Consider the following 23,886-nt stretch of genomic DNA (forward strand, 5'->3'; position numbering starts at 1 on the left):
TCTCTCTGACAAATAAATAAAAATCTTTTAAAAAATTAATATAATTTATAATCCATTTCCTCTTATGTTATACTAATCAAGGAAAGTAATTTTGAATTAAAAATCTATCTAGAGATAAATTAATTCACCAATGATTTATTAGAATCAATTCATCAATATGGAATGAAAGCTATGTGTTGGGCATTATTCTAAGTGTTGGGGGTATAGAATAGACCAAGTCCCTGCCCTCCTGGGTCTTCCATCTTGTGGGTGGAGGAACAAAATAATCACATAGATAAATATGTACGCTGTCGAGAGGTGGGAAGTACTAGGAAGAATAAAGCAAACTAAGGAGATAGGGCATGAAGGTGATGGGGAGTGGAGGTACTGTTTTACCGAGGATGGCCAGACAAGGCCTCGCAGGTAAGAGGATATCTGAGCAGAGGACATGAATGAGGGAGCCATGCTGGTATCTTGAGGAAGAGTGACCCAGGCAGAGAAAATGACAGCTAGTTGTAGACATAAGGTGCTCAGGCTATTCACAGAAACTTTTATGTTACAGTGAAGACTGGATTTCTTTTCAAAGAGATAAAAAGTCACTGGAGAGGTCTGCATAAGGCTGTGACCTTTAAAGGATAAATTTGATTGGTATTATTAAAAACACTATGGGGAGTGAAGGAGAAAGCAGTTTGACCAATTAGGAGGTGATTCTAGTAAGTGTAGGAAGACTGGGTTGACAAGAGTGATAGTGATGGTGGCAGTACTGAGTGGCGATTGGATTCTGGAACTATTTTGAAGATTGAGCCAATAGGGGTGGCTGATGATCAGATGTGAGGTATGAAGAAAACAAGATGAGTCAGGAGTTGCCTGAGGTTGTAGCCTCAATTACTGACAGTTGCTGTTTGCTGAGATTGTAGAATTGGGATAGGAGCAAGTTTGGTGGTTTGATAGAGAGGATCAAGAGTTTGGGGCATGTCTAATTTGAGCTGCCCATTAGATATCCAAGTGGAGATAGGTAGTTGGATATAAGAGTCTGGAGTTCAAAGGTGAGGTTGGGGCTAGAGAAGAAAGAAAGTGAGTGTAATGAGTAGTATGGGTGGTTTTAAAATCATGGGATTACATGAGATCATCCATGGAATGAGTGGAAAGAGGAAAGAAGAGATCTGGGGACTGAGTTCTGGATGTCCCCAAAGCTTACCGGTTGGGAAGGAGGTAAAGAGGGAGTGGTTATTGAAATAGAAGCCATAAGAGGTAATGTTATCACAGAGGCAAGGGGAGAGATTGTTCCAGTAGAAGAGAGAACAACTTTGCTAACTGCTATTGGCTTGAGTAAGATTAAATGTTGAGGAATGGATATTGGATTTGGCCTTTGGATTTGGAGGTCATTGGTGACTTTGATGAGAACATTTTTAGAGGAACATTGGGAACAAAACTCAACAGGAATGGGTTCAAGAGAGAACAGAGTAGAATAAATAGTGGTGTTTTATGTGGACAACTTTCCTGAGGAACTTTGCTATGAAGAGGGGCATGGAGAGAGCTCTGGAGTCAAGGAGGGGATTTTTATTTCTTAAGATAGGAGCTATAAAGGCATATTTGTATGCTGATGGGAGTTATCAAGGGGAGAAAGAGAATAGATAATGCTATGGGAAGAGAGGGGACAATTGCTGGCGGAAGGGGTTGAGTTCTTGTGCACAAATGGAGTGTTGGGTAAAGCCAAATATGCTGATACAAATATGGGCACGTGGCTTGGTGGGTTTGGTGGTGGGAGGCTTTGGAAGATCCTGGGGTTAGAGTAAGGTGAGAAAGGAGGAGGGGGAGGCTTGAGGAGAAAGGAGTATGAAGGAAGAAGTAGAGTGAATTGATCAGACCAGGCTTCCCCGTGCACCAGAACCGCCAGGGGCCTTGTTATAACACCCTAAAAGTTTCTGATTCATTTAGGTCTGGGGAGACATCCAAGAATTTGCAATTGTGACAAATTCCCAGGTGATGCTTCTGCTGCTGGTCCCGAGACTAGACTTTGGGCTTGGGGCTGGGTTGGGACGGCAGAGCAGCACTGAAGGCCTCCCTGTGCCGCAGGCCTGCGTGTAGAGTGAATCCAGTCAGCGTGGTCATGTGTGTTTCTGCAGTCCTGTTCATCGGCTCAGGAGCTGGCAGCAGTAGGCACAAAGTTGGACTTTACCAGGAAAAAATGCGGAACTGATATGACCAGTGTATTTGGGAAGCTTTACTTCTCTGGGATGTCCTTGTAGTCTGAAAATACTGTTTCTACATCTTCCATTTGAAATAGAAGGGATTAGAGAATCTGAGATTGAGGGAAAAAAAAACAAACAACGAAAGTTTGTGGTTGAAATTTACTGTTGTAGGACTTAGACGTAAAATGGAGTTGTAGCCGCCTCTGGTCTCCTATTGAAATGGGAAACATAAGCCCCCTTTTCCTAAAATATCTGCTAATCATGCTGTTTCTGTAATCTACAAAATTGTGAAATATACTTCGAAAAACTAAAACTTGGTTCTTCCGGATTTTATAAGATTATTTCCATCACACACAGAATTTTAAGACTATTACATTGTTCTTTGCAAATGTTCATGTCCTCCTGCAAAAAATAAGTGGTTAGGTACAGAGCCTTACACTCAGGATGTGAGTTCTGTAAGTGACAACACAGCTATTTGAGTGAGGGCCACAGCTCTATCAGAAGAGGAAAAAAAGAACTGACTCCCATAATAAAGTACAGTATTAATTCCGATCTCCTATGTCAAGCAGCAATTTAAATAGAGTGGATTTGCATATTAAGCAAGCATTAATTTTTAAGTCACTAATAGTTTTCTTTTTATTAAAAACCAAAACAGATTTTGTTGGAGCCAGGCGTGATCCAGGATGTGCTAGCAGCTGGCAGTCACCTACAGCTATTGGAGCTTCTCAATTTATGTTCCCACTATCTCATCCAGGTATGTGAGCTCGTCCTGCTATTGTGCCCTTCCCATCCCTTGCCCCTGCAGTCGTCGGCTGTACTCCCTGCTCCCCGACCTGTGCCTAGATAGGTAAAATGGAAGTAGGGGAGATGTGGCTTGTGGTGGTAGAATTTCTCCAGGGCATCAGCCGAGAGCCTCCCATGGGGGCAGCTGTCAGCTCTCCTGTCCTATCTCATGACCCCCATCCTCCCCACCCACCCCAGGACCTCCCTGCCCTTGGGCAGCAGAGTAACTCCACGACCATGCTCCAGGTGTATTGCTGGGGCCCCGGGAGATGACACTGGGAAGCTATGTTGTCGGGGTGCAGGAATCACCCCACATGCGCACAGAGTTGAATAGTCACTTAAGATTTCAGCAGCAGTCGCTAATATATCACAAAGTCACATATAATTAAATACCACATGAACTTTCCAGGCAGTCGGTGCTGGAAAAGCGATAAGTGATCCGTGCATTCTTCCCCTGGTTTGCTGGGATGATGAGGAGGGGCTTTGGGAGGGGGAGGAAGAGAAAACGCCTATCCTCTGAGCACCAGTGCGTCACATTCAGTCCTCCTAAAATCTTTGCACATTTTTATAGGTGAAAAATCAGAGATTTAAAATGTACCCAGCTTGCCTGAGGTGGTAGAGATGGTGAGTGATAGGCCTTTCTCATTCCGAGGACCATTTTTTTTATCTTGGATAAAAACTTTTCGGTTCGTTAGGAAGACACGGGACGTCTTAGGCAGACAGTATGGCTGTGAGGCTTTTATTTTACAGAGTTAAGTCCCAATTCCCTGTGTTGGGAACCTCTTATTGCCTCCATTGGCATGACTTTTACTTGCATTTATTACAGCATTATAACAACAGTGAAAATACATTTTTAACAATGACAAATCCGCACAATTTAATTTTACTATCCTTATGCATATGACCTATTAGTAAGTATAAAAATCCTGTTTGTTTTCCTGCCCCCGTTATTTTGTTTTCTTCCTTGTCACTTTCTCTAATCCTAATACAGCCATTGTTATTGACACCTGTCACTCAGTAGGTGGCTTCTCAAGCTTTTTCCCGTATATCATCTTACTTCGTCTTCCCGGCAACCTTGGGAAATAGGAGCCCGCGCTTCCCTGAGAGACAGTGTGGGGAGTGTCGCCTGAGGAGCACTTCAAACATAGTATATGAAAGTTGTATCATTATCTCAGCGCGTTTGGTCTGACAGTAAATGTTTAACTATTATCATCTGACTTTCCTTTCTTTTCCCCTCAGTATTGTTGGGTGGTATGGGAGAGCTGTTTTTAATCCCTTTCTGCAAGTAGCAAATGGGAATAACAAAGAAAGGTTACAAGACTTCAGAAGTGTGTGTTTGACTTGTGAAATTGAAATTACTTTTACTTGACATTTTTACTTCAAATATTGCAACCTGAGCCTTCAGCCTCATCACCTGATTCACTTTTTCCATGGCAGGTAATATTCAGTGATGTGTGTTTCTAAAAGTTCAGTTACAGAGCTCATTATCATCATGCATGTTAAAATGGTGTGTGTGTATATATATATATATATATGCAGAAGTGTGTGTGTGTATGTGTGTGTGTGTGCAGTGTGCATGCGTGTGTGTGTGTCTTTACCTACACCTATAATTTCTATAAAAAAGAATTCCAGAAGAACATCAGAAGTTCATGGGCACTTTCCCCTATCCCATCAGATTAATTTGTTGAGATACCAAGTGACTTGTGCACTTTGGAACTTAATTTTTGCAGTTCATTCTTTTGTTGAAGAAAAAATGTAGCCTGCTTACAGATATATTTTGTGGACGGTTTGCTTATTATTCACTTACTTGATCAGTGGTTGAAATTTTCACTTTCTTTTCTCCATTGTTTTCATTTTGTTCTCTCATGGAACTTTATTTTTCCTTTTTATCCATGATGTTGCACGATGTCCAAATTGTGGAAGAAAACTTTGACTATAAGAGAACCAAAACCATGTGTATTTAGAAATCTTCATTTTGTCAGTCTTTTGAAAATACATACACTTCCTCTCTTTTTTAGGATTGTAAAATTACCAAACTGGGTTGCTCTACTTTCATATTTTGATAAAGTCCTATAACTACACCTGTTCACAGTGTTTTAGTATTATCACTCAACTGATTCTTAATTTCATATGGGACCACTTTATTGGGTATATAAAAATGTTTTTCATTAAAATGAAAAATCTTTAGTGCTTAGAATATATTTAGAAGTGCCCTGCGGGGGGTGCCTGGGTGGCTCAGTTGTTAAGTGACTCCCTTCCACTCAGGTCATGATCCTGGAGTCCCAGGATCGAGTCCCACATCGGGCTCCCTGCTCAGCAGGAGTCTGCTTCTCCCTCTGACCTTCCCGCCTCTCATGCTTTCTCTCTCTCTCAAATACATAAATAAAATCTTAAAAAAAAAAAAAGTGCCCTATTGGGGCACCTGGGTGGCTCAGTGGATTAGGTGTCTGACTCTTGATTTCAGCTCAGGTCATGATCTCAGGGTTGTGGGATCAAGCCGTGCATCGGTCTCCTCACTCAGCTCAGTCTGCTTGTCCCTCTCCCTCTGCTCCTCCCCTTGCTGGCTCTCTCTCTCTCTCTTAAATAAAAAAAAGTAGGGGCACCTGGGTGGTTCAGTCGGTTAAGCATCTGCCTTCAGCTCAGGTCATGATCTCAGGGTCCTGGGATCAAGCTCCTTGGAGAGTCTGTTCTCTCTCCCCCTCTGCCCCTGCTCATGTGCTCTCTCTCCCTCACTCTCTCTCTCTCTCAAAAATAAATAAATAAAATCTTTAAAAAAAAAAAGTTAAAAAAAAAATTGTGTCCTATCCATCAAGGTTAGCATATTTTCCATGCTTTTTCAGTACTTTGTCCAACTAGGAGTTTGTGAAGCCATTCTTCCCTACTAAGATGTCTGGTCTTGTTTGTTATTCTCAAATTACCACTCTTTCTTTGGTTTGCTTCCAGACTTGTGAGAGGTAGACCTCTGCTCTGATACCTGACACTGCCTTCTGGTGCTCATTCGTGTCTGGGGAGAACCCTTGGGCTGACGCTCCCTGAGTCTCTGGGTCATCAGCCGTTACCTTGGCCTGAAACCCCCCTCTGCACAGGTGTACGTGCTGCTGCTGCCCCCCCCCCCAGCAAAGGCAAGGGACAGCTTGAGGCCCCTGCATGCTCTCCTTTTTCTTGCTTTTCCTTGGGGAAGCTGCTGAGAGCAGGGGCCTCAAACCTCAGGAGCCGTGCCCCTCTGTCAGTGAGGACAGCCATCGAGTTAGCCTCCTACGCTGGGCAACCTTCACCTTGTTCATGTTTAGTCCCCAGGCCCTCCGGGCGGCAGGCCCTTGTGAACACACAGGTTCTCAGCACACATTTGTAGAATAAACGGGGAGCCTAGCAGTGCAAAAGATGTGTGTTGGTGGGGCAGGGGGCTCCGGGCGGGCAGTGGCTACAGCAAGAGCCTATCATTCCAAGATAAGGGATTTACAAACAGCAGCTTGGGTTTGCATCCGTCCTTATCTGATTGGCCGAGCAGTTCCAGAGGACTCTCCTGTGTGCCCTGTCCTGTTAGTGNCGGGCAGTGGCTACAGCAAGAGCCTATCATTCCAAGATAAGGGATTTACAAACAGCAGCTTGGGTTTGCATCTGTCCTTATCTGCTTGGCCGAGCAGTTCCAGAGGACTCTCCTGTGTGCCCTGTCCTGTTAGTGTATTCTTTTTTTTTTTTTTTAAGGTTTTATTTATTTATTTGACAGAGAGAGAGACAGCCAGCGAGAGAGGGAACACAAGCAGGGGGAGTGGGAGAGGAAGAAGCAGGCTCCCAGCAGAAGAGCCTGACATGGGGCTCGATCCCAGAACGCTGGAATCACGCCCTGAGCCGAAGGCAACGCTTAACAACTGAGCCACCCAGGCGCCCCTGAGCCACCCAGGCGCCCCGTGTTAGTGTATTCTTAATACACATGTCCTGTCGGACTTTCATCTGCTCTCTGAGATCCAGGTCCAAATAAAATGTGAGTGCTTCTTTCCCTTCTCCTCCTCCTGCTCCCCTTCCTTGTACATTGTGCTTTAAAAAAAAAAATTCATCAGAAAGATGCAATTTATTAGATTCATTAAAGAGCAGTTATTGTCTTCAAAATGGGCCCGGTGAAATGCACGAATTACCCTGCTTTTCAGAGTGTACGTGTTTCCATACATGCCATTCGCTATTTGAAATCTTATAAAGGAAGCTCCACAGACCCTCGTCCGGACTGATGGGTTATGGTTGCAGTGGTGCCGAGTGTCCCTTGATTTACTGAGTCCCTCTGGTCAGCATTCCAGACTTTTTGAATCCAGTTTGTTCTCACAAACTCTGAATTTTCCTAGACTTTTAAAATGAGCTGCTGAACATCTCCACCTAAACATCACACACGGAGTTCAAGCTGAACATGAGAAAACCTGTCCTTTTCTCTGTTGATGGTACCATTAATCTACTAGTGTTCCAGAAATTTGGACACTGTCTTCGACCCCTTCCTCACCGTCATATCCCTTCAGTTGTGAAGTGGAGTCGATTCTACCACCCAAATACCTCTCAGACCTGATCCTTCTCTTCATCGTGAATGCTCTTACCCTTTTGGGGGGGCTCTCATCATTACTGGCTGTAGATTATAATGAGTTCCTCATATCCTCCTGAGGGGTCCGCTTGTTTCTAGCCTTTCTCCAGGCCAAACCATAGTCTCCAGAGCCTTCGTTAGATCTTTCGCAGGGTAGGGAAATAGCTTTTGTCGAGGGTGTCTCCATACCAAGCAATTTGGACAGTGATTCTTCTTTTCCTCTGCTAAGGAACCCCTTAAAGCAGGTGAGTATTCTTTTCTTTTTACAGTTGGAGAAGCGTAAATTCAGAGCTAGGGTGTTGATCCAGTGGAAATACCGATGAGCTCCCCTGATGACCGTTCTCAATCATCCTCAGCGTCATCTTTGAGGCCAGGCTTGTTCCAGCCTCCCCTGCAGCCTTAATGCCTTTCCCAGCCCACTGTGCTCTGGCCTCTCAGGTGACCTTTCATTCTGGGACTTGCCATTAGGGGAGAAGGCTAGGGGGCAGGCAGAGCCTGTCAGTCCCCTTCAGATCGTACCAAGGAACAGGAGTAGGGAAACCGTGTCACACACGCCCCTCCCCCACCCTCTCCTCAGCTGATGCACCTGTCATAAGATGAGGGGAGCTGGCCGCTGGACTTTGTGTTGTATCCCCTGAAAGTGATGCATTAGGAGATACATGCTTTGCTGAATGTGTCTTTTTTTGTAGTTAGCTTTCAAAAGAAGAAAAAAACCCAACTTTTTACATTCCGTACCACTTCTCCCGAATAGCAAATAGTATATCCTGTTGTTTAATTATCAAGTGTTCTTTGTTTGTTTGTTTGCCAAGTATCAGTCTTTAGTATGATATGCAATTTAAATATATTGACAAGAAAGAACGGTCATGTACACTTTCTAAATAAGGCCACCCAAGTGGTGAATGAGCTCCTTTTGAAAGAATACTCTTAGTATCTCTTCCTAGGCAGCAGGTGGCAGTATGAATCCACCAGAATTCAGTAGTTAATGTAAAGCAAAAAATCAGAAAAAATGAAAAGAAAAATTATTTATTTGCTACATATTAGTCTTCTGACCTAATCAGTAAAAAAGTCATTATTCACACCACACTGGGCAATATGCACTGTAATTTTTAACAAATAATAGGAAACTGTTAATGTGTTCACAGGAAATACAGTTTTGTCTTGGGCTGCTGTGGTCATTTATCACTGCACTTTGTGAAATCACTCATTTGTTCTAATTTGAATGTAAATGACTCTAAGGTTTTACAAATAAGGTGACAGACTCACATAAATGTAATTGCAGGGTTCATCTCCCTCTTTTTATATATCACTCATTAGGTTATGAATTAAATACATCGTATTAAACCAGGGGCATGTCCAATGATGATATTGTAATGGCAAATTACTCTATGCTATTAGAGGTGTATTTTTTATTCATGGACATTAATTTGTCATTAAGCGGCATTAGTTTAGCACTTTTATGTGGAAGACGTGACCTGAAAGAGGAGACGTGCTGCTGTGATGGGAGAGGGAAGGGACACGCGCGCTCTAGGTAGAGCGTTTTATCACCGCCAGGAAAACAGGAGCATTTGTTTCATATTTCCTGCTTTTGTAAGTGTAAAAGATCATTTCACCCGATCGAAGGCGTTGTTCTGCTTACAGTGCGCGCATTTGGATCATCTAGTAAAGCAAAGCCAAAATTCTCACTATTAATCATTCCGAAGCCAGGAATGCGCAGGAGCGGGAGGGAGCCCGCGGCTTCCCGCCCTAAATCTCCCTGCTCTGTGACTGATGCGTATTAGTCATCCGTTGTCTTCATTTAGTTTTACACTAAATGGGCTACCATGAGAATTAGTCATTTTTCTCTCTTCAGTGAAGGTACAAAGGTTTCAAGAAAGTTATTCTCTCATGAGGGTATTAGGAGGAATTCTGGATGTTTTGTTCCTTTTTTTTTTTCATGAATGGANAGAATTAGTCATTTTTCTCTCTTCAGTGAAGGTACAAAGGTTTCAAGAAAGTTATTCTCTCATGAGGGTATTGGGAGGAATTCTGGATGTTTTGTTCCTTTTTTTTTTCATGAATGGGGATTTTACTGTTCTTTTACCAAGAATATATATCTTCCGCTTCCAATTTTGAGAAACACTGGATCCTTGAAATAGCTTCATAGAAGCTGCAAGTATCCAGCTGCTGCTTTTGCATCAATTTCCTCACGGGTTAACATGGTTGGAGAATGTCTTACTGACCTCAGTTTATGGCAGGGTTCTCGAAGGCAGCAACCAGGCCTAACTCCTGTCCATGTCTTCCTTCCCGTCTCATCATGTGAGCCCAGTATGTCTATTTGTCATCTTGGGTGGCCATACTGATAGGCCCCAGGCTGGGTGATTTAAACAACGGACGTTTATTTCTCACTGTTCTGGATGCTGGAAGTCCCAGGTTGGGGTGCCAGCATGGTTGGGTTCTGTGAGAGCCCTTTTCCTGGCTTGCCGATGGCCTCCTTGCTGTGTCCTTGCATGGTACAGAGGCGGCAGGCTCTCTGGTGTCTCTTCACGTAAGGACGCTCATCTTGTCACGTGAGCCCCACCCTCATTCACTCTTCTGAACTACCTCCTAATGACTTCCCAAAGGCCGCATCTCCACGTACCATCACGTGGAGACTTAGGGCTTCGGCACGGGAATTTTGGAGGGACACCGTTCAGTTCACTGCAGTGTGTGCTGAGGGAATGAATGTGCATCCATTCAGTAATTTTTTCCTGCTTGTTCAATAGTGAAATTGTATATTATGAGAGGAAAGTATATTAATAAGTCAGTCTTTCATTAGTTTTACTCATTGAATACATTTTTGTAAGCTGAAAATACTTTCTGTGGGGATTGCATTTGNAAAGTATATTAATAAGTCAGTCTTTCATTAGTTTTACTCATTGAATACATTTTTGTAAGCTGAAAATACTTTGTGGGGATTGCATTTANAATACATTTTTGTAAGCTGAAAATACTTTCTGTGGGGATTGCATTTGGCACTGAGGATCTTGCATATTTTACAGTATTATAATAGGGTTGTCATTTTTTAACTAAGTAATACTACAATGACTTATAGTAGGTTATCTCTTCCAAACAATGTATTACTATAATTTTAATTATTAAATTAACAGAATCTCCTAAACACATAATATATAGTGGGTGCTCTGAATAGAATAATTTATCTTCAAGGTTGAGAAGAAGTTAGAACTCATGCTCATTTTTCTCCAACACTGAACTATTTTTTTCCACATTAGATAAGACAGGTGATTGTATCAACATATATATTTAATATGCCCCTAATCAAATACACCAACCACATGCTGCTCCGTAGTTCACTGGAGCTGATACTCTTGTATTTGGAGAAAGTTAGAGTACAAAGTTCAGAAAATACATTACAAATGGTTTAATCTTCTGGATATTTTTTTAATCGGTGAAAATGATCAGAAAGGGTGGAAATGTATCAGTCCTAGTTAATCGTAGCTAACTACTGATTATTTGTTCTAATCGAGAGTGTTTGCTATCTGGCACAGAATATCATATTTGCCAAATATCATTAATATTTGGCTCTAATATCTATCATAAGGTCTTTTAGTAGCCATTTTAGGATCCCAGATAATTTTTTCATGTGCTATTAGGTTGACTTTTATTTCCTAAGTCCATACCAAAGGATGTCGGTAGTGACAGCCCAGAGGCATGCTGGCTGGCCAGGGAAGTCATTTTGGCATTTTAATTTATTTTGTGGATAATCTGAGGTTGACTCTATCATCCTTGTTTGTAAGTTTTTAATGAGAAAAAAAGATTGTCTTGAAGGATTTTTCTAATGCTAGTAATTTTTATTCTAAGTTAACTATTGCTAAGCTGCGCCAGCATGCTGGGATCGAGCCCTGCATCAGGCTCCCTGCTCAGCGGGGAACCTGCTTCTGCCTCTGCCCCTGCTCGTGCTGTCTCTCTCATAAATAAATAAAATCTTTAAAAAATAAATAAATAAAATAACTCTCAGCATATTTTTCTCAAAAGTAAAATGTTTCCAACGTTTTATTAATGCCAGAGTTCAGAATCCAGACACAAAGCACACAAATATCAATCTCATTTAATTCGATTTTTGATGCTTGGAAATTAGGGGCATTACAAGAAAATCTGGGCTTCGTTTGAGATATTCATCCTCCCACCCACCATCCACCTGCAGGTCTTTCTACCCGTAGTTAAGTGTCTTGCCCTTTTCTGTAAGGCTAAACAGCCTTTCTGCTCCTTACTCTATCAGGAGCCTTCTGTGTTTCCTGTGGTTTCAATGTCCCCTTCTCCACTGGCTCCTTCCTTTCGGTTTTAAAATAGGATCAATAAGATGGGAGAAACTTTTCTTCCTCTGTCAGTATCGCAGCCCTCTTCCATTCACTACCAAACTGTGATCAGCGCCTGCACTTCCTTATCTTCCATTCACTCTTCAATCCTATTGAACTCAGTCCTCTGCCTCATTACTCCTCAACAGCTGTCCAACAAAGGTTCCCAAAGCTGCCTAATTATCAAACACAGTGGGCCCCTTGTGGTGTCTTAATGTGACTGCTCTCCAGCATTTCCACACTGGGAGCTCCACTCTCTGCTACAGTTTTCTTTTCTCAAGACTCTCTCCTAATTCTTCTTTTCATTCAGATCCTATATAAGTTCTTCTTTGAGCAGCTCCTTGACTCCCCCCGCCCCGCCCCCCGCTCCGCGCACAGTGGCTCCACGCTGGTAGTCTTCCAGGGTGCTGTTCACACCATATTGTGTTGATTTACTTCTCTCTCTCCCCATGGTATAAGTTCATGTCCCAGAGTTATGTGACCTTGGGCAAGCTACTTAACTGTTTTGCCCCCACTCCTCATCTGTAAATATAGATATGGTACCCAGCATACAATCTACCTTTTCGGATGTTGGAGGATTCAGTGAGATAGTGCATGTAAAGTATCCTACTTGCAGTAGGTGCCCTGGAAACCAGAGCCAATAAAATGGAATGCTTCACTTGTGAATTCCTCTATTAGTTCTACTGTTATTTTCTTACCTGTTTCCCTCACTCTTGTCTTCCTTCATTCCTGCAAATGTCAGCAACTTTACTACCTACCTTCAAATGACAACATATTGGACAAGTCTGTTCCTGAAAATTTTGAAAGTGATCACCATTCTGTAAAAGGTGTTTTTTCTTTCAGGCACTTCTCTTTGATTTTGTAGAAGGGCATGCATTGTTTTAGGAAAACAAGTTGCAAATAATTTAAATGAACCATCGTTTTCTCCTTGCCTCTGAATTGTGAAAACAGCACACTGAAATTGTACTTTAATAAATAGTAAAATCAATACTTTTTTTTAAAGATTTTATTTATTCATTTGACAGAGAGAGAGGCAGTGAGAGAGGGAGCACAAGCAGGGGGAGTGGGAGAGGGAGAAGCAGGCTTCCCGCGGAGCAAGGAGCCCTATGCAATGCGTTGCAGGGCTCCATCCCAGAATGCCGGGATCATGCCTTGAGCTGAAGGGAGATGTTAAACTGAGCCACCCAGGCGCCCCTAAAATCAATACTTTTGAAAGTAACACATTACATTGGTATTAATGCTTTGTAGTTAGGTAGTTTTGTTTTATTGTTTCTCCTGCCCTTCCTGTAAATAAAACATCTTGCCCCTTTCTCATATACAGAATCCAAGGAAAAAAATGGAAAAAATCCTTCACTTCTAGCTTAGTGCTTAGTAGCTGCTTAAAAACCCATGTTTGTGCGTGATCCTTCTGCATGTGCCGTGAAAGCTCCCTGTGATAGGAACACTTTATAATATAGTTGCATGGTGTCCTGAGATCTCCTGACTAGGGAAAATGAAAGCAGTGCATTTGTCTAAAGGAAGGAAAATGTAAGTTATTCCTTACTAGAAGACTGCTATTCACATGCGCACCTCCCTCCAGCTGTCTTTCCTTCCTAGACTTCTCCATCACCCCTTTCTCATTCTCTATCCACAAATGTCCTTTAGAGCAACTTTCTGGGCTTTTCCCACATTGAGGGATGTGTGCTCAGGTCCTGGGAGAATGATTGCTTGTCTGTATCATTAATTCAGCTCTAGGTACCCTGGTGTCAGCCCCATGCCTTCAGTATAATGTTTGCTTACTTCCAAGGCTGGGATGAGGGACCAGGAATTAGCTCTGCTGCAAGAATATACGTATGTACATATTACATACATACGTGCATATATATGTATGAGTTATTACATATGTAATATGTAATATTCTTTACTCAGATGCTCAGATGTGTACTACATATTGGTGGTTCTTAAATTTGACCATATGTGGACTCACCTGAATGGCTGGTTAAAACAGACTCCTGGCCCCACCACCAGAGTTTCTGATTCAGGAGGTCTGGCAAGGAGACTGAGAACCTGCGTTCTAACAAGCTACCAACTGAACGTGATGTTACTGGTCTGGGACCACAGTTTGAGAACCACTGCGTTAGATGCTGTTGCCACACCATGGCACATTAGTCACATGCCCAGTAAATCACTGCTCTTTGGATTTCAGAAGCATCATCATATTCAGATGAATTCAAACTGGTCCTCTTTTGTACTTATAAAAATACCGATGTTATGTATCCTTCACAGCATCCAAAATATAAAAAGTCAAAACAATGCAAATTTGAAACAAACAAACAATAAAAAAGCCTTCCAACCCTCATTTTTATGGATGATATTGGCTAAGTCTATATGGATAACTGGCAGATTATCAAAAGTCTTCAGAATTGGGCTAACTTTCACCACTGATTTTGTGTACCGGAGCTAAGTAAGGAAATAGATCCTAATTAGTTCTATGCTGTTCCTTAAAAAATGTTAACCTGATTTTGTCTCTCATAGTTCAAAAAAAGTTGATGGTTACTGAAATTTTCGTTATAAAGCCCTACTTGCACAGATAGACTATTTTCAATTAAAGAAAGAAAAGTATGTGTCCATTAAGTTCCTCTCTAGTCCGTAGTTCAGTGGTAATTGCTTGATGTGCTGAGCCAGCTGTAGGAAACTTTGCAATAGCATTTTGTAGCACATGGTGACGGGGGCTGGAATTATTCGTTATCGACGTGGCCATGTCTCCGTGCTTCCTTCCTGGATTTCCAGCTTACTACAGACTTTCCCAAGGAACAATATAAAATTATTCATGAGCCTTAGATATTATGCATACAACTGATTATGAAAATGTATTAGTAACCTAATTGTGGAATTCCTCTGTTATACACCACAAATATATTTAAATAGGCCTTCAAAGGCTCCCAAGAATTAGAACACATTGAGGTTTTTTTCCCCTTGTAGTTTTTTCAATTGATGCTAATATTTTGTTTTAGTTGAATCAAAATGTATCATATACATATTTATATAAATATAAGAATATATGGTCGCATATAGTTGCCCAGATATATGTGTATGCTTATATACAAATATACTTCTATCTCTCTGTATATTTATGCAGAGATAAAAATAAGGTATACCAGATAACAATATCTGCTTTTATGGTATTTTATTGTATCACAAGTAATTTGGGCTGCATTGTCAATGAATGGCTTGTTTTTTCTTTCATAAAAATTAACTTTACCCCATCGACCCTGATACAAAATATTATAGAGAAAACTCACAGTTCCCTTTGCATACATGATGTACATGGTAATCTTTTTCCCTACATGATTCATCCCAAGGCTATTAAAATGTTTGGGTTTTGTTTATACGGTTGTTTGTTTCAACATATTCCAAAGGGCCAGCCTTTCCCCACACACCCAAAACAAAGCCCTTCGTGCTGCTTCCTCGACTCCTGGAGTGTCGGTCGTTTCTGCAGCACCAGGTCCTGTAGTCACGTAATACCTTGATTTATAACTAGGTTGTAATCCAAATAGGAAACAGGTGGAATCACAACTGGGTATGGTGCCTTGGATATTAATGGCCTGGCTCAGCAGTAGAATTTCTAAAGCTGTATACACTTTTTTTTTGCCTTAATTATGCATTCATTAAAAGCTTTTATACCCAACAGAATAAAGTAAATATTTTTTGATCTCCATAGTGTGCTCCCAGACTGTAGATTTGCACAGCAGGGTCTTGATAATCTGAATAAATTGTATTTCCCCAAGGAGTTTATCTTTCAAAGAAGGTCATAAAGAAATGTAGCTCTTCCATCCTTAGATTTCTTCATGTGCCTTTTCTGCTATATGTAATATAGAGCATGGGAACCAGAGCATATTTTAGTAATACATATGTGGTGATGGTCCAGTATGAAGTCTCAATCTGTTCTTTATCTCTGGTGAAGTCTTTCGTAAATACAAAAGAAATGAGTGATTTTACATGACCGCTATGATTTTTGCTGACACATGTAGAAAAATTAAGACCACAGTAGACATTCAAGTGTTTTCTTCCCTTCTCCCAGTCAGTGAATAAAATTTATGGAATACTCAAAGTTATAGCTTAAGCCCTGTTAATAGCATTTTACAAAGAGCATGGTGATAACAAGATAGCTACTGTATGTTGACCACCTTCTGTGTGGAAGACACTTTACATGTACTTTTGGGAATCCTTACCACAGATCGCTTTTGCCATTTTTTAGTTGAGAAAATTAGACTCAGAGAGGTTAATCATTTGTTGAGGCCATCCAGATGGGTCCGCCTCAAATCACGTGCTTTACCCACACCTCCAGACTGAAGATGCAACCAGTTCCTTGTCACCACGACTTAAGACCTAGTAAAAGAGACAAGGAAAAGATAAAATTATAAACACAAGTATGCACAACAAGTTGAGCTTATAATTTTTCTGAGTCATGAAGAGTAAGATGACAAAGCACCTGATATTGAAGGATAGCCTAAAAATAACATATGATTGTGAAAATTTAGACAATAGATTTTCTTTCTCTCTTTGGGCTGCCGTATTTATCTCCGGTGTGGCTAACATTCTAGGCATGTACTTTAAAAATTTCTTAATTAAGGGTGCCTGAGTGACTCAGCCAGTTAATCGTCCGCCTTCAGCTCAGGTCATGGTCCCAGGGCTCTGGGATCGGGCCCCGCGTTGGACTCCCTGCTCAGTGAGAAGCCTGCTTTTCCCTCTCCCTCCACTGCTTCCCTGCTGCTTGTGCTCTCTCACTTGATCTCTCTCAAATAAAATCTTTTTTAAAAGTCTTAATTATTTAAATATTAAAATATTTCATAAATATATTAAATATTTAATAAAATATTAAAATATAAATATTTTAAGGAGCAGGATAATGTATGTTTTATTATAAACTAAGAAATGAAATCCATAAGAGTTGACTTTTTAAAGGTCTGACATTTTTTCTTACCTACCCACTATTCATCAATCAAAATTAAAAGCTGTGAAGACAGAGAGGAAGCTCTAAAGTACAGATACAGTGTGTACCTTTATGCACAGCTGGGGAGAAAACTATGTAATCACTGGCAAAGGGTTAAACAAATGATACAAGTAGCTCCTGGCATTAGAAGTAAGAAGAGGGGACAGTCCTTCCATCTAGAAGGGGCTGGCTTGCTGGCTTTCTCAGGAAGTGGAATCTGATCTCGGCTGTCCCTCTCCTCTGNTATAAATTATTCTTTCTGAACTGTGTAATAGGAGGCACCGGCTTTACAGAACTTTCCTTTTTTTTTTTTTTTTTGAGAGTGTATTTACTTATTTGAGAGAGACAGAGGGAGTGAGAGAGAGCATGAGGCAGGGAGAGGGAGAAGTCAACTCCCCACTGAGCAGGGAGCCTGGATGCAGGATCATGGGATCATGATCCGGGCTGAAGGAAGATGCTTAACCAACTGAGCCACTCAGGCGCCCCAGAACTTCCCTTTTCTTACAAGCTTTTTAAAGTCTGTTGAATGAGAGTCTTTGAATGCTTCACAAACAATGTTGGCAAACAGCTGGACATTTGTGTATCTTTGGTTATCACTAAATGCCAAGAGAGATAAAGTTCTTTTACAACATTCTGGGAAGGGGAAAAAAAAAACAACCCAGGATGTGAAGTCAGAAGAACCAAGATTCACTATAGAGGCTGGGCCTGATGCCTCTGGCATCACAAGTGGGCTTTCCACCATATTTATCAGTTGCATGAAAAACCTGCTGTGTGGTTTGCATCAGGAGAGAATTACTTATGCTCAAATCAAATATTTGAGAGCACCTTTCTTAGTTAATTGTAGGAGATCTGTTTATTTGCCCAACTGTAAAATCATACCTATAAAACTGTCATTTCTACTTTCCATTTGAAGACATGGGTGTGCTTTTAAAAAAATGGGTTGCTTTTTAAAATTCATAATCCAACAAGTATTTTTCAATTGCAATCTGTGATAAAGGCATTATGATTAGCATTGTACAGGGTGCAAAAAATCATAAGACGCACACCTGTTTTTGCTAGTTACTAGAAACATTTTTACTTGTTGGAAGATAATGTGCATGAGTAGCTTGGAGACAACTTAGTTGGTATGTTACAGGGGACTTGAAGTAGGAAGCATTAGGATTCAGCCAGTGACAAAGGGCTTCATATTTATTATATCTGACTTGGTACTTGGTCTCTATAAGCAGCCAACACAATGTTTTAATTTAACTTGTAGTTAATATTGCTAAAACTCAAACCATGCTAGTTTTATATGAAGAGTGGGTATATCAAGCTCTTTGGGTTAGATTTGGGAGTAATTTCTTTTTTTTTAAATTCTTGACTTCCATAACAAGGGTGGCTTCTCATTTACAGGGGTTCTCAAAATATGATGTAATGTCAACATTTCATAATAGAACTTTAAGTTTCGAGTATGCTGTTACATGACGGTCATAGAAACTGCTCTGTCTCCTGGTCATCTTTATCTGTAGTCTTGTCATGTAGTAATTCAGGTGACATTTTGAAGGGCATCAATAATTGGATATGAAAGATCATAACTATAATAGTGAAACACAGCATTGTTCAGATAGTCCCATCTGTTGAATGTTATTACCTAGAAAAATCTGAAATCTTGTTCAATTTGGTCATTTTGGAAGGAGAAACTTCAGGAAATCAAATGGCATTACTTTTATTCTGACCTTGAGAGAAGTTTTTTATAATCTTAAACACAAGTCATAATTTTCCATCCTGCTACAGGTTGCTGATGCTTATTTTTATTTCACAAGTCAGTAATGTTCTCAGAACTCGATGAAGCAAGAGAAATCAGTGTTAGTAAGGCCATGTTTTGCATGGTATCCTTAGCATTAAATCAAACCCCATCCATCAGATTTCCAAATCTTGTCAGCTTAACAAGGACTCCTAGATTTGTGGGGCAGACGTTGGGGCTAGTCTACAGTAGATGCGATCACAAGATGACAGATATTTTCTGTGTTCTGTATAATTCTTGGGCCAGGGCTATGATTACACTGCGGTGCTGGGTGGGCAAGGAGATTACTGTTACTGACAGGCTAGGAGATGCATGGGTGTGGCTAAAACAAAGATAGACTGTACATTAGAAATACGCATGATTGACTTGCAACTTGTGTCGCTGTTGGCACACATCAAGACGCATCTCTTGGCTGTGACATACGTAAGCCAGGCTGTGGGTTATGTGCAGAGACTATGCAGACCCCAGCTGTAAGGCTGCATACACATTTCTCTCCCATTCAAGAAACTGTATCGGAATGCAAGGGAGTTCAGCGATAGCTTAAATCTGCTCAGAGTTGTAAAATAAAGAAAATCTTGTATGAACTTTGGTCGCTAATTATTAGTACTTGCTTAGTTGAGTTAGAGAGATAGACTTGCTAATACAACAGCCGATCGCTATGCTACAGATGAGAAGAACCCCACCGGGGCACATCAGGAAGGCTGACACTCATCATTCTCTTGCTACCCTCCTGGCTTGGGAAGAGTGGTGGAAGGGCCACAGGGTCCCCAGGCTGTGCTGCTTTCTCCCACTCATGTCCTCACCGCCTAATAATTTGCCTCAAAAGTGTAATCACATTTAAATTTTAATCACTTTATTGTGTGTTCAGCTTTCAATTAAAAACTGTTTGCTAGTACAGTTGGAAGATTCCACAATAACATTCAAAACATGTAAACAAAATTTTATTGGAATGTTAATAAAATATATATTTTAATAAACAATTAAAAACCTAAAAAAATGTAATCACATTTGAATATAACCCCAAATAAAACAGTATTTACTTTCTTCATGCCTTCTTTTCTCTGCTACCTTCTGTAGTTAATCTGGGGAATAACCATTTTAGTGACTTAATTAGGGGAATAGTCCACACAGAAAGACTGAATTTGGGGAATATATAAGGTTTAAGAATTATTGCACTTTAAACACCAGCATTTATTCCATAGCTAGTATAGTAATTGGGACACATTTTATGGCTCTTCTTCTGTTATTTAACTTGTCACCCATGCTATAAGAAACAAATAGAAGGGAAGAGAGAAGCCAAATAACCCTAAACCAAAGGAAAATAAATACTATTTAAAAAGATTCCCCAAAGAACAACAATGTATGCACCATAATTCTGAATAGAAACTAAATTTCAAGTGAGAAGCAGTGTGACAGAAATGAAATGTTTTTAGAAAAATAAAAAAGATTGTCCTTTTACTCAAGAGAGTTTCTTGTTGCTGAGCTATAATTTCTATTCAAAATCACTGCCTCTACCTGGGTGCTTGGATTTTGAAGTCATAAAATGTAGGAGAATGGTGACAATCTCATAATTAGGACAAAGTATCATTTGCGAAGGTACTTTGATCTGAATAGCCAATTGTTAGAGGAAATAATTCTCTCTTGGACCAAAAAAGAAATTTTGGGTGGATTGCAATATATTTTTTTCACAGCGGAGCTGTTACATTGCACTCATCCATTAACACTTTCAACTCCAGTCATGATGACAAGTTTTTCCACTTGGGAAACTGAATGGCCACAGGATTTGCTTTTATGTGTATGTGTAGGAAGGACAGAAACAGAAGGGAAGGGAGGGAGGCCAATGAGTATGAAAAGTAGGCCGATTTGGATGATGTTCAGAATTGGATAGATAGGTTGGAAAGACATGACGTGTTCTGTTTTGCTTGATTTTAAGTAAACAGAAAAAGCTCATGGACATTGTTTCTTATGTGTTCACACCTGTTCCCTGCTAGATACGAGGGACACAATGTGATCCTTGGCACAGGGAGCTTAGATTTAGTAGAGGGAGGCTGATCTATAATGAAAGGGCACTTAGAGTGGCAAGTGCCCGGAATCTGCAGAGGGCAGGGTGGAGGCACAAAGAAGGAAATGGTCAGTTCGACCTGAACCAGGGGAAGCTGGAAAGATGAAATGGGTTCATTTATTCAAGTGTGGCTTGAGCCCCTACCTAATGTGCCTGGCACTGTTTTAGGTACCAGGGATAAAGCAGTGAATAAAATAGGTCCTTCCTCCCATAGAACATACTTCATGGGACTTGGGGGACAAACACATTATAACTAAGTAGGCAAATAAATGCAGAAGATAATTACAGATAGTGGTAAGTACGAAAAGCAAATCAAATGGAGTAATGTGGAGGATAACGGAGAGGAAGGGGGGTGTGCTAATTTAGATAGGATGTTCAGACAGAACAATGGAAACATGATTTTTCATCCATAGGAATTCTGCATATATTGTTTCCTCTGTTGAGAATATTCTTCCTGCAGTCCTATCACCATTCTGTTTTAAAATGCAGGTTTTATTATTTAGGTATGGTGAAGTCAACAGATCAGGGAACAACTGTCATTGAAAAGATACTTTGTTATAGTTCCCAAGAGGAGGGGGGCGCAGAATAGCCTCAGGAAAACAGGGGGGAGCACCTGGGTTGGTCAGGAGGTAGAAGGAACAAGGGGAAAGCATGGGCAAGAGGCCTTTATTGTGGCTTCTGTGGGAGAGGCAAGACAAAGTAGGGTATGCGGGCTTAGGATCGTCTAGTTTGAATACTTGAAGCAGGCTCTGGGACATATGGGTTGTCTCTAATTGTCCAGTACTCGGCCCTGGGATGATTAGGGAATAGCCCAAGAGGAATATTGCCTCTTGGGGTATAGGAGCCAGACACAAGGTGCACTCTTGAACAAGTTGTTCACTATCTCTAAAAACTGGCTAGTCCTGGGAGGGGCAGTCTCCAAGTCAGTGACACCCTGAAGGCCAGAGCATCAAGAATACAGAAATAAGAAATTATAGTTAATACTCATCCCCACCCCACCCTTTGCTAACATCTGCTCTTCTTTTAGCTATCAGCTCCATGTGGCTTCTCAGAGAAGCCTTTACTAACTTTCTACTCCAGGTCAAATCACCCATTATGGGCATTTACAGCCCTATATTCTACCCTTTGTAGCCTTTACCTCAATTATAATTTTTCATTTATTTGTAATACATGTTGCTCTTCCAACAGAGTATACACTCTGGGAAGCTTGGAACTTGCCGGTTTTTCCTCATCTTTATGTTGCCAATGCCTGATATGGTCCTAGAACATGATGTGAATGTGTAGCCCATTGAAACGGCTGAAGCCAAGCCACAGTGGGTGGGTTATTACCCTTTAGGTTAAGAAGGTCATCAAGGTGTGGATCATGGAAGGCTATGCGGTGTTACTGAGTTTAGACTTTCAACCATAAGCAAACGGGACCCCACCAATGGTTTCTCTCTGTCTCTCTGTCTCTCTCTCTCTCTCTCTTTTTAATTGAAGTATAGTTAACATATAATGTTAACTTAGTGTCAGGTGTACAACATAGTGATTCAGCAAGTCTGTATGGTATACTGTGCTCATCCCAGGTGTAGCCACCGTCTCTCACCATAAACACTGTTACAATGCCATTAACTCTATTCCCTGTGCTGTACATTTCATCTCTGTGACTTATTCATCCTATAACCGGAATCCCATATCCACCACTCCCCTTCGCCCATTTTGCCCATCCTCTTACTCCTCTTCCCTCTGGAAAGCATCAGATTGTTCTGTACTTATGAGTCTGTTTCTGCTTTTTGTTTGCTTCTTCATTTGTTTTGGTTTTAGATTCCACATAGAAATAAAATCATGTGGTATTTGTCTTTGTTGGACTTGTTTCACTTAGCATAATGCTCTCTAGGTCATTCATGTTGTCGCAAATGGCAAGATCTCATTTTTTTAAATGGCTAAGTAATATTTCAGTATGTGTGTGTACCACATCTTCTTTATCCATTCATGATTGTTTCTGTATCTTGGATTTGTAAATAATGCTGCAATAAACATAGGGATATATATATCTTTTCAAATTAGTATTTTCTGGTTTTTTTGAGGGGAGTGTAAATAAATACCCAATAGTGGAATTACTGGATCATATGATATTTCTACTTTTACTTTTTTGAAGAACCTCTGTACTGTTTTGTACAGTGGTTGCACCAATTTACATTCCAACCAGCCATTCACAAGGGTTCCCTCTTCTCCACATCCTTGGCAATACTTGTTATTTCTTGTCTTTTTGATACCAGCCATTCTGTCTGGTGTGAGGTGATGTCTCATTGTGGTTTTGATTTGCGTTTCCCAGCTGACTAGGGATGTTGAGCAACTTTTCTTGTGATTTTTGGCCCTCTGTATGTCTTTTTTGGAAAAATGTCTGTTCAGGTCATTTTTAAATCAGATTATTAGGGTTTGGGGTCTTTCTTTCTTTCTTTCTTTTCTTTCTTTCTTTCTTTTTTTTTTTTGGTTTTCAGTTATATAAGTTCTTTATATATTTTGGGTATTAACCCCTTATCACGTATATCATTTGCACATATCTCCTATTCAGTGGGTTGCCTTTTCATTTTGTTGATGGTTTCCTTCTGTGTGAAATTTTTTTATTTTGCTGTAGTCCCAACAGTTTATTTTTGCTTTTGTTTCCTTTGCCTGAGAAGGCTTATCTAGAAAAATATTGCTGAGGTTAATGTCAAATAAATTATTGCCTATGTTTTCTTTTCGGAGTTTCATGCTTTCCCGTCTCAGATTTGGATCTTTAAGACATTTTGAGTTTTACCTTTGTGTGTGGTATAAGAAAGTGGTTCAGTGTCATTCTTTTGCATGTGGCTGTCCAGTTTTCCCAACATTACATATTGAAGAGACTGTCTTTTCTCCATTGTATATTCTTGCCTCCTTTGTTGTAGATTAATTCATCGTATAAGTGTGAGTTTATTTTAGGGCTCTTTATTCTGTTTAATTGATCTATGTGTCTGTTTTTGTGCCAGTACTGTCCTGTTTTGATTGCCATAGCTTTGTGTAGTGTATCTTTAAATCTGGGATTCTGATACCTCCAGCTTTGTTCTTAAGAGTGCTTTTGCTGCTGGAGTCTTTGTAGTTCCCCATAAATTTTAGTATTATTAGTTCTAGTTCTGTGGAAAGCCCAGTTGGTATTTGGTAGGGATTGCATTGCATCTGTTAGTTAGCTTTAGGTAGTAAGGGCATTTGGGCACCATTTATTCTT

The 23,886-nt window shown here is 40.6% G+C and overlaps 1 protein-coding gene across 18 annotated transcripts in view; it reads left to right on the plus strand.

Annotated features, from left to right (window-relative positions):
- KLHL32 (kelch like family member 32) overlaps positions 1–23,886 on the plus strand; it is a 254,933-nt gene that overhangs the window by 122,841 nt on the left and 108,206 nt on the right. For all 18 annotated transcript variants that reach the window (XR_004628576.1, XR_004628577.1, XR_004628579.1 and 15 more), the window contains one exon: positions 2,827–2,925. Coding sequence is in view for 14 of the 18 variants with exons in the window: in XM_034670849.1 (XP_034526740.1) it covers positions 2,827–2,925 (99 nt within the window). In the remaining 4 variants the exon portion in view is untranslated. The remainder of the gene's footprint in view (positions 1–2,826; positions 2,926–23,886) is intronic.

This window comes from Ailuropoda melanoleuca, chromosome 10 (genome assembly GCF_002007445.2).
Source record: "Ailuropoda melanoleuca isolate Jingjing chromosome 10, ASM200744v2, whole genome shotgun sequence".
Taxonomy (NCBI): domain Eukaryota; kingdom Metazoa; phylum Chordata; class Mammalia; order Carnivora; family Ursidae; genus Ailuropoda; species Ailuropoda melanoleuca.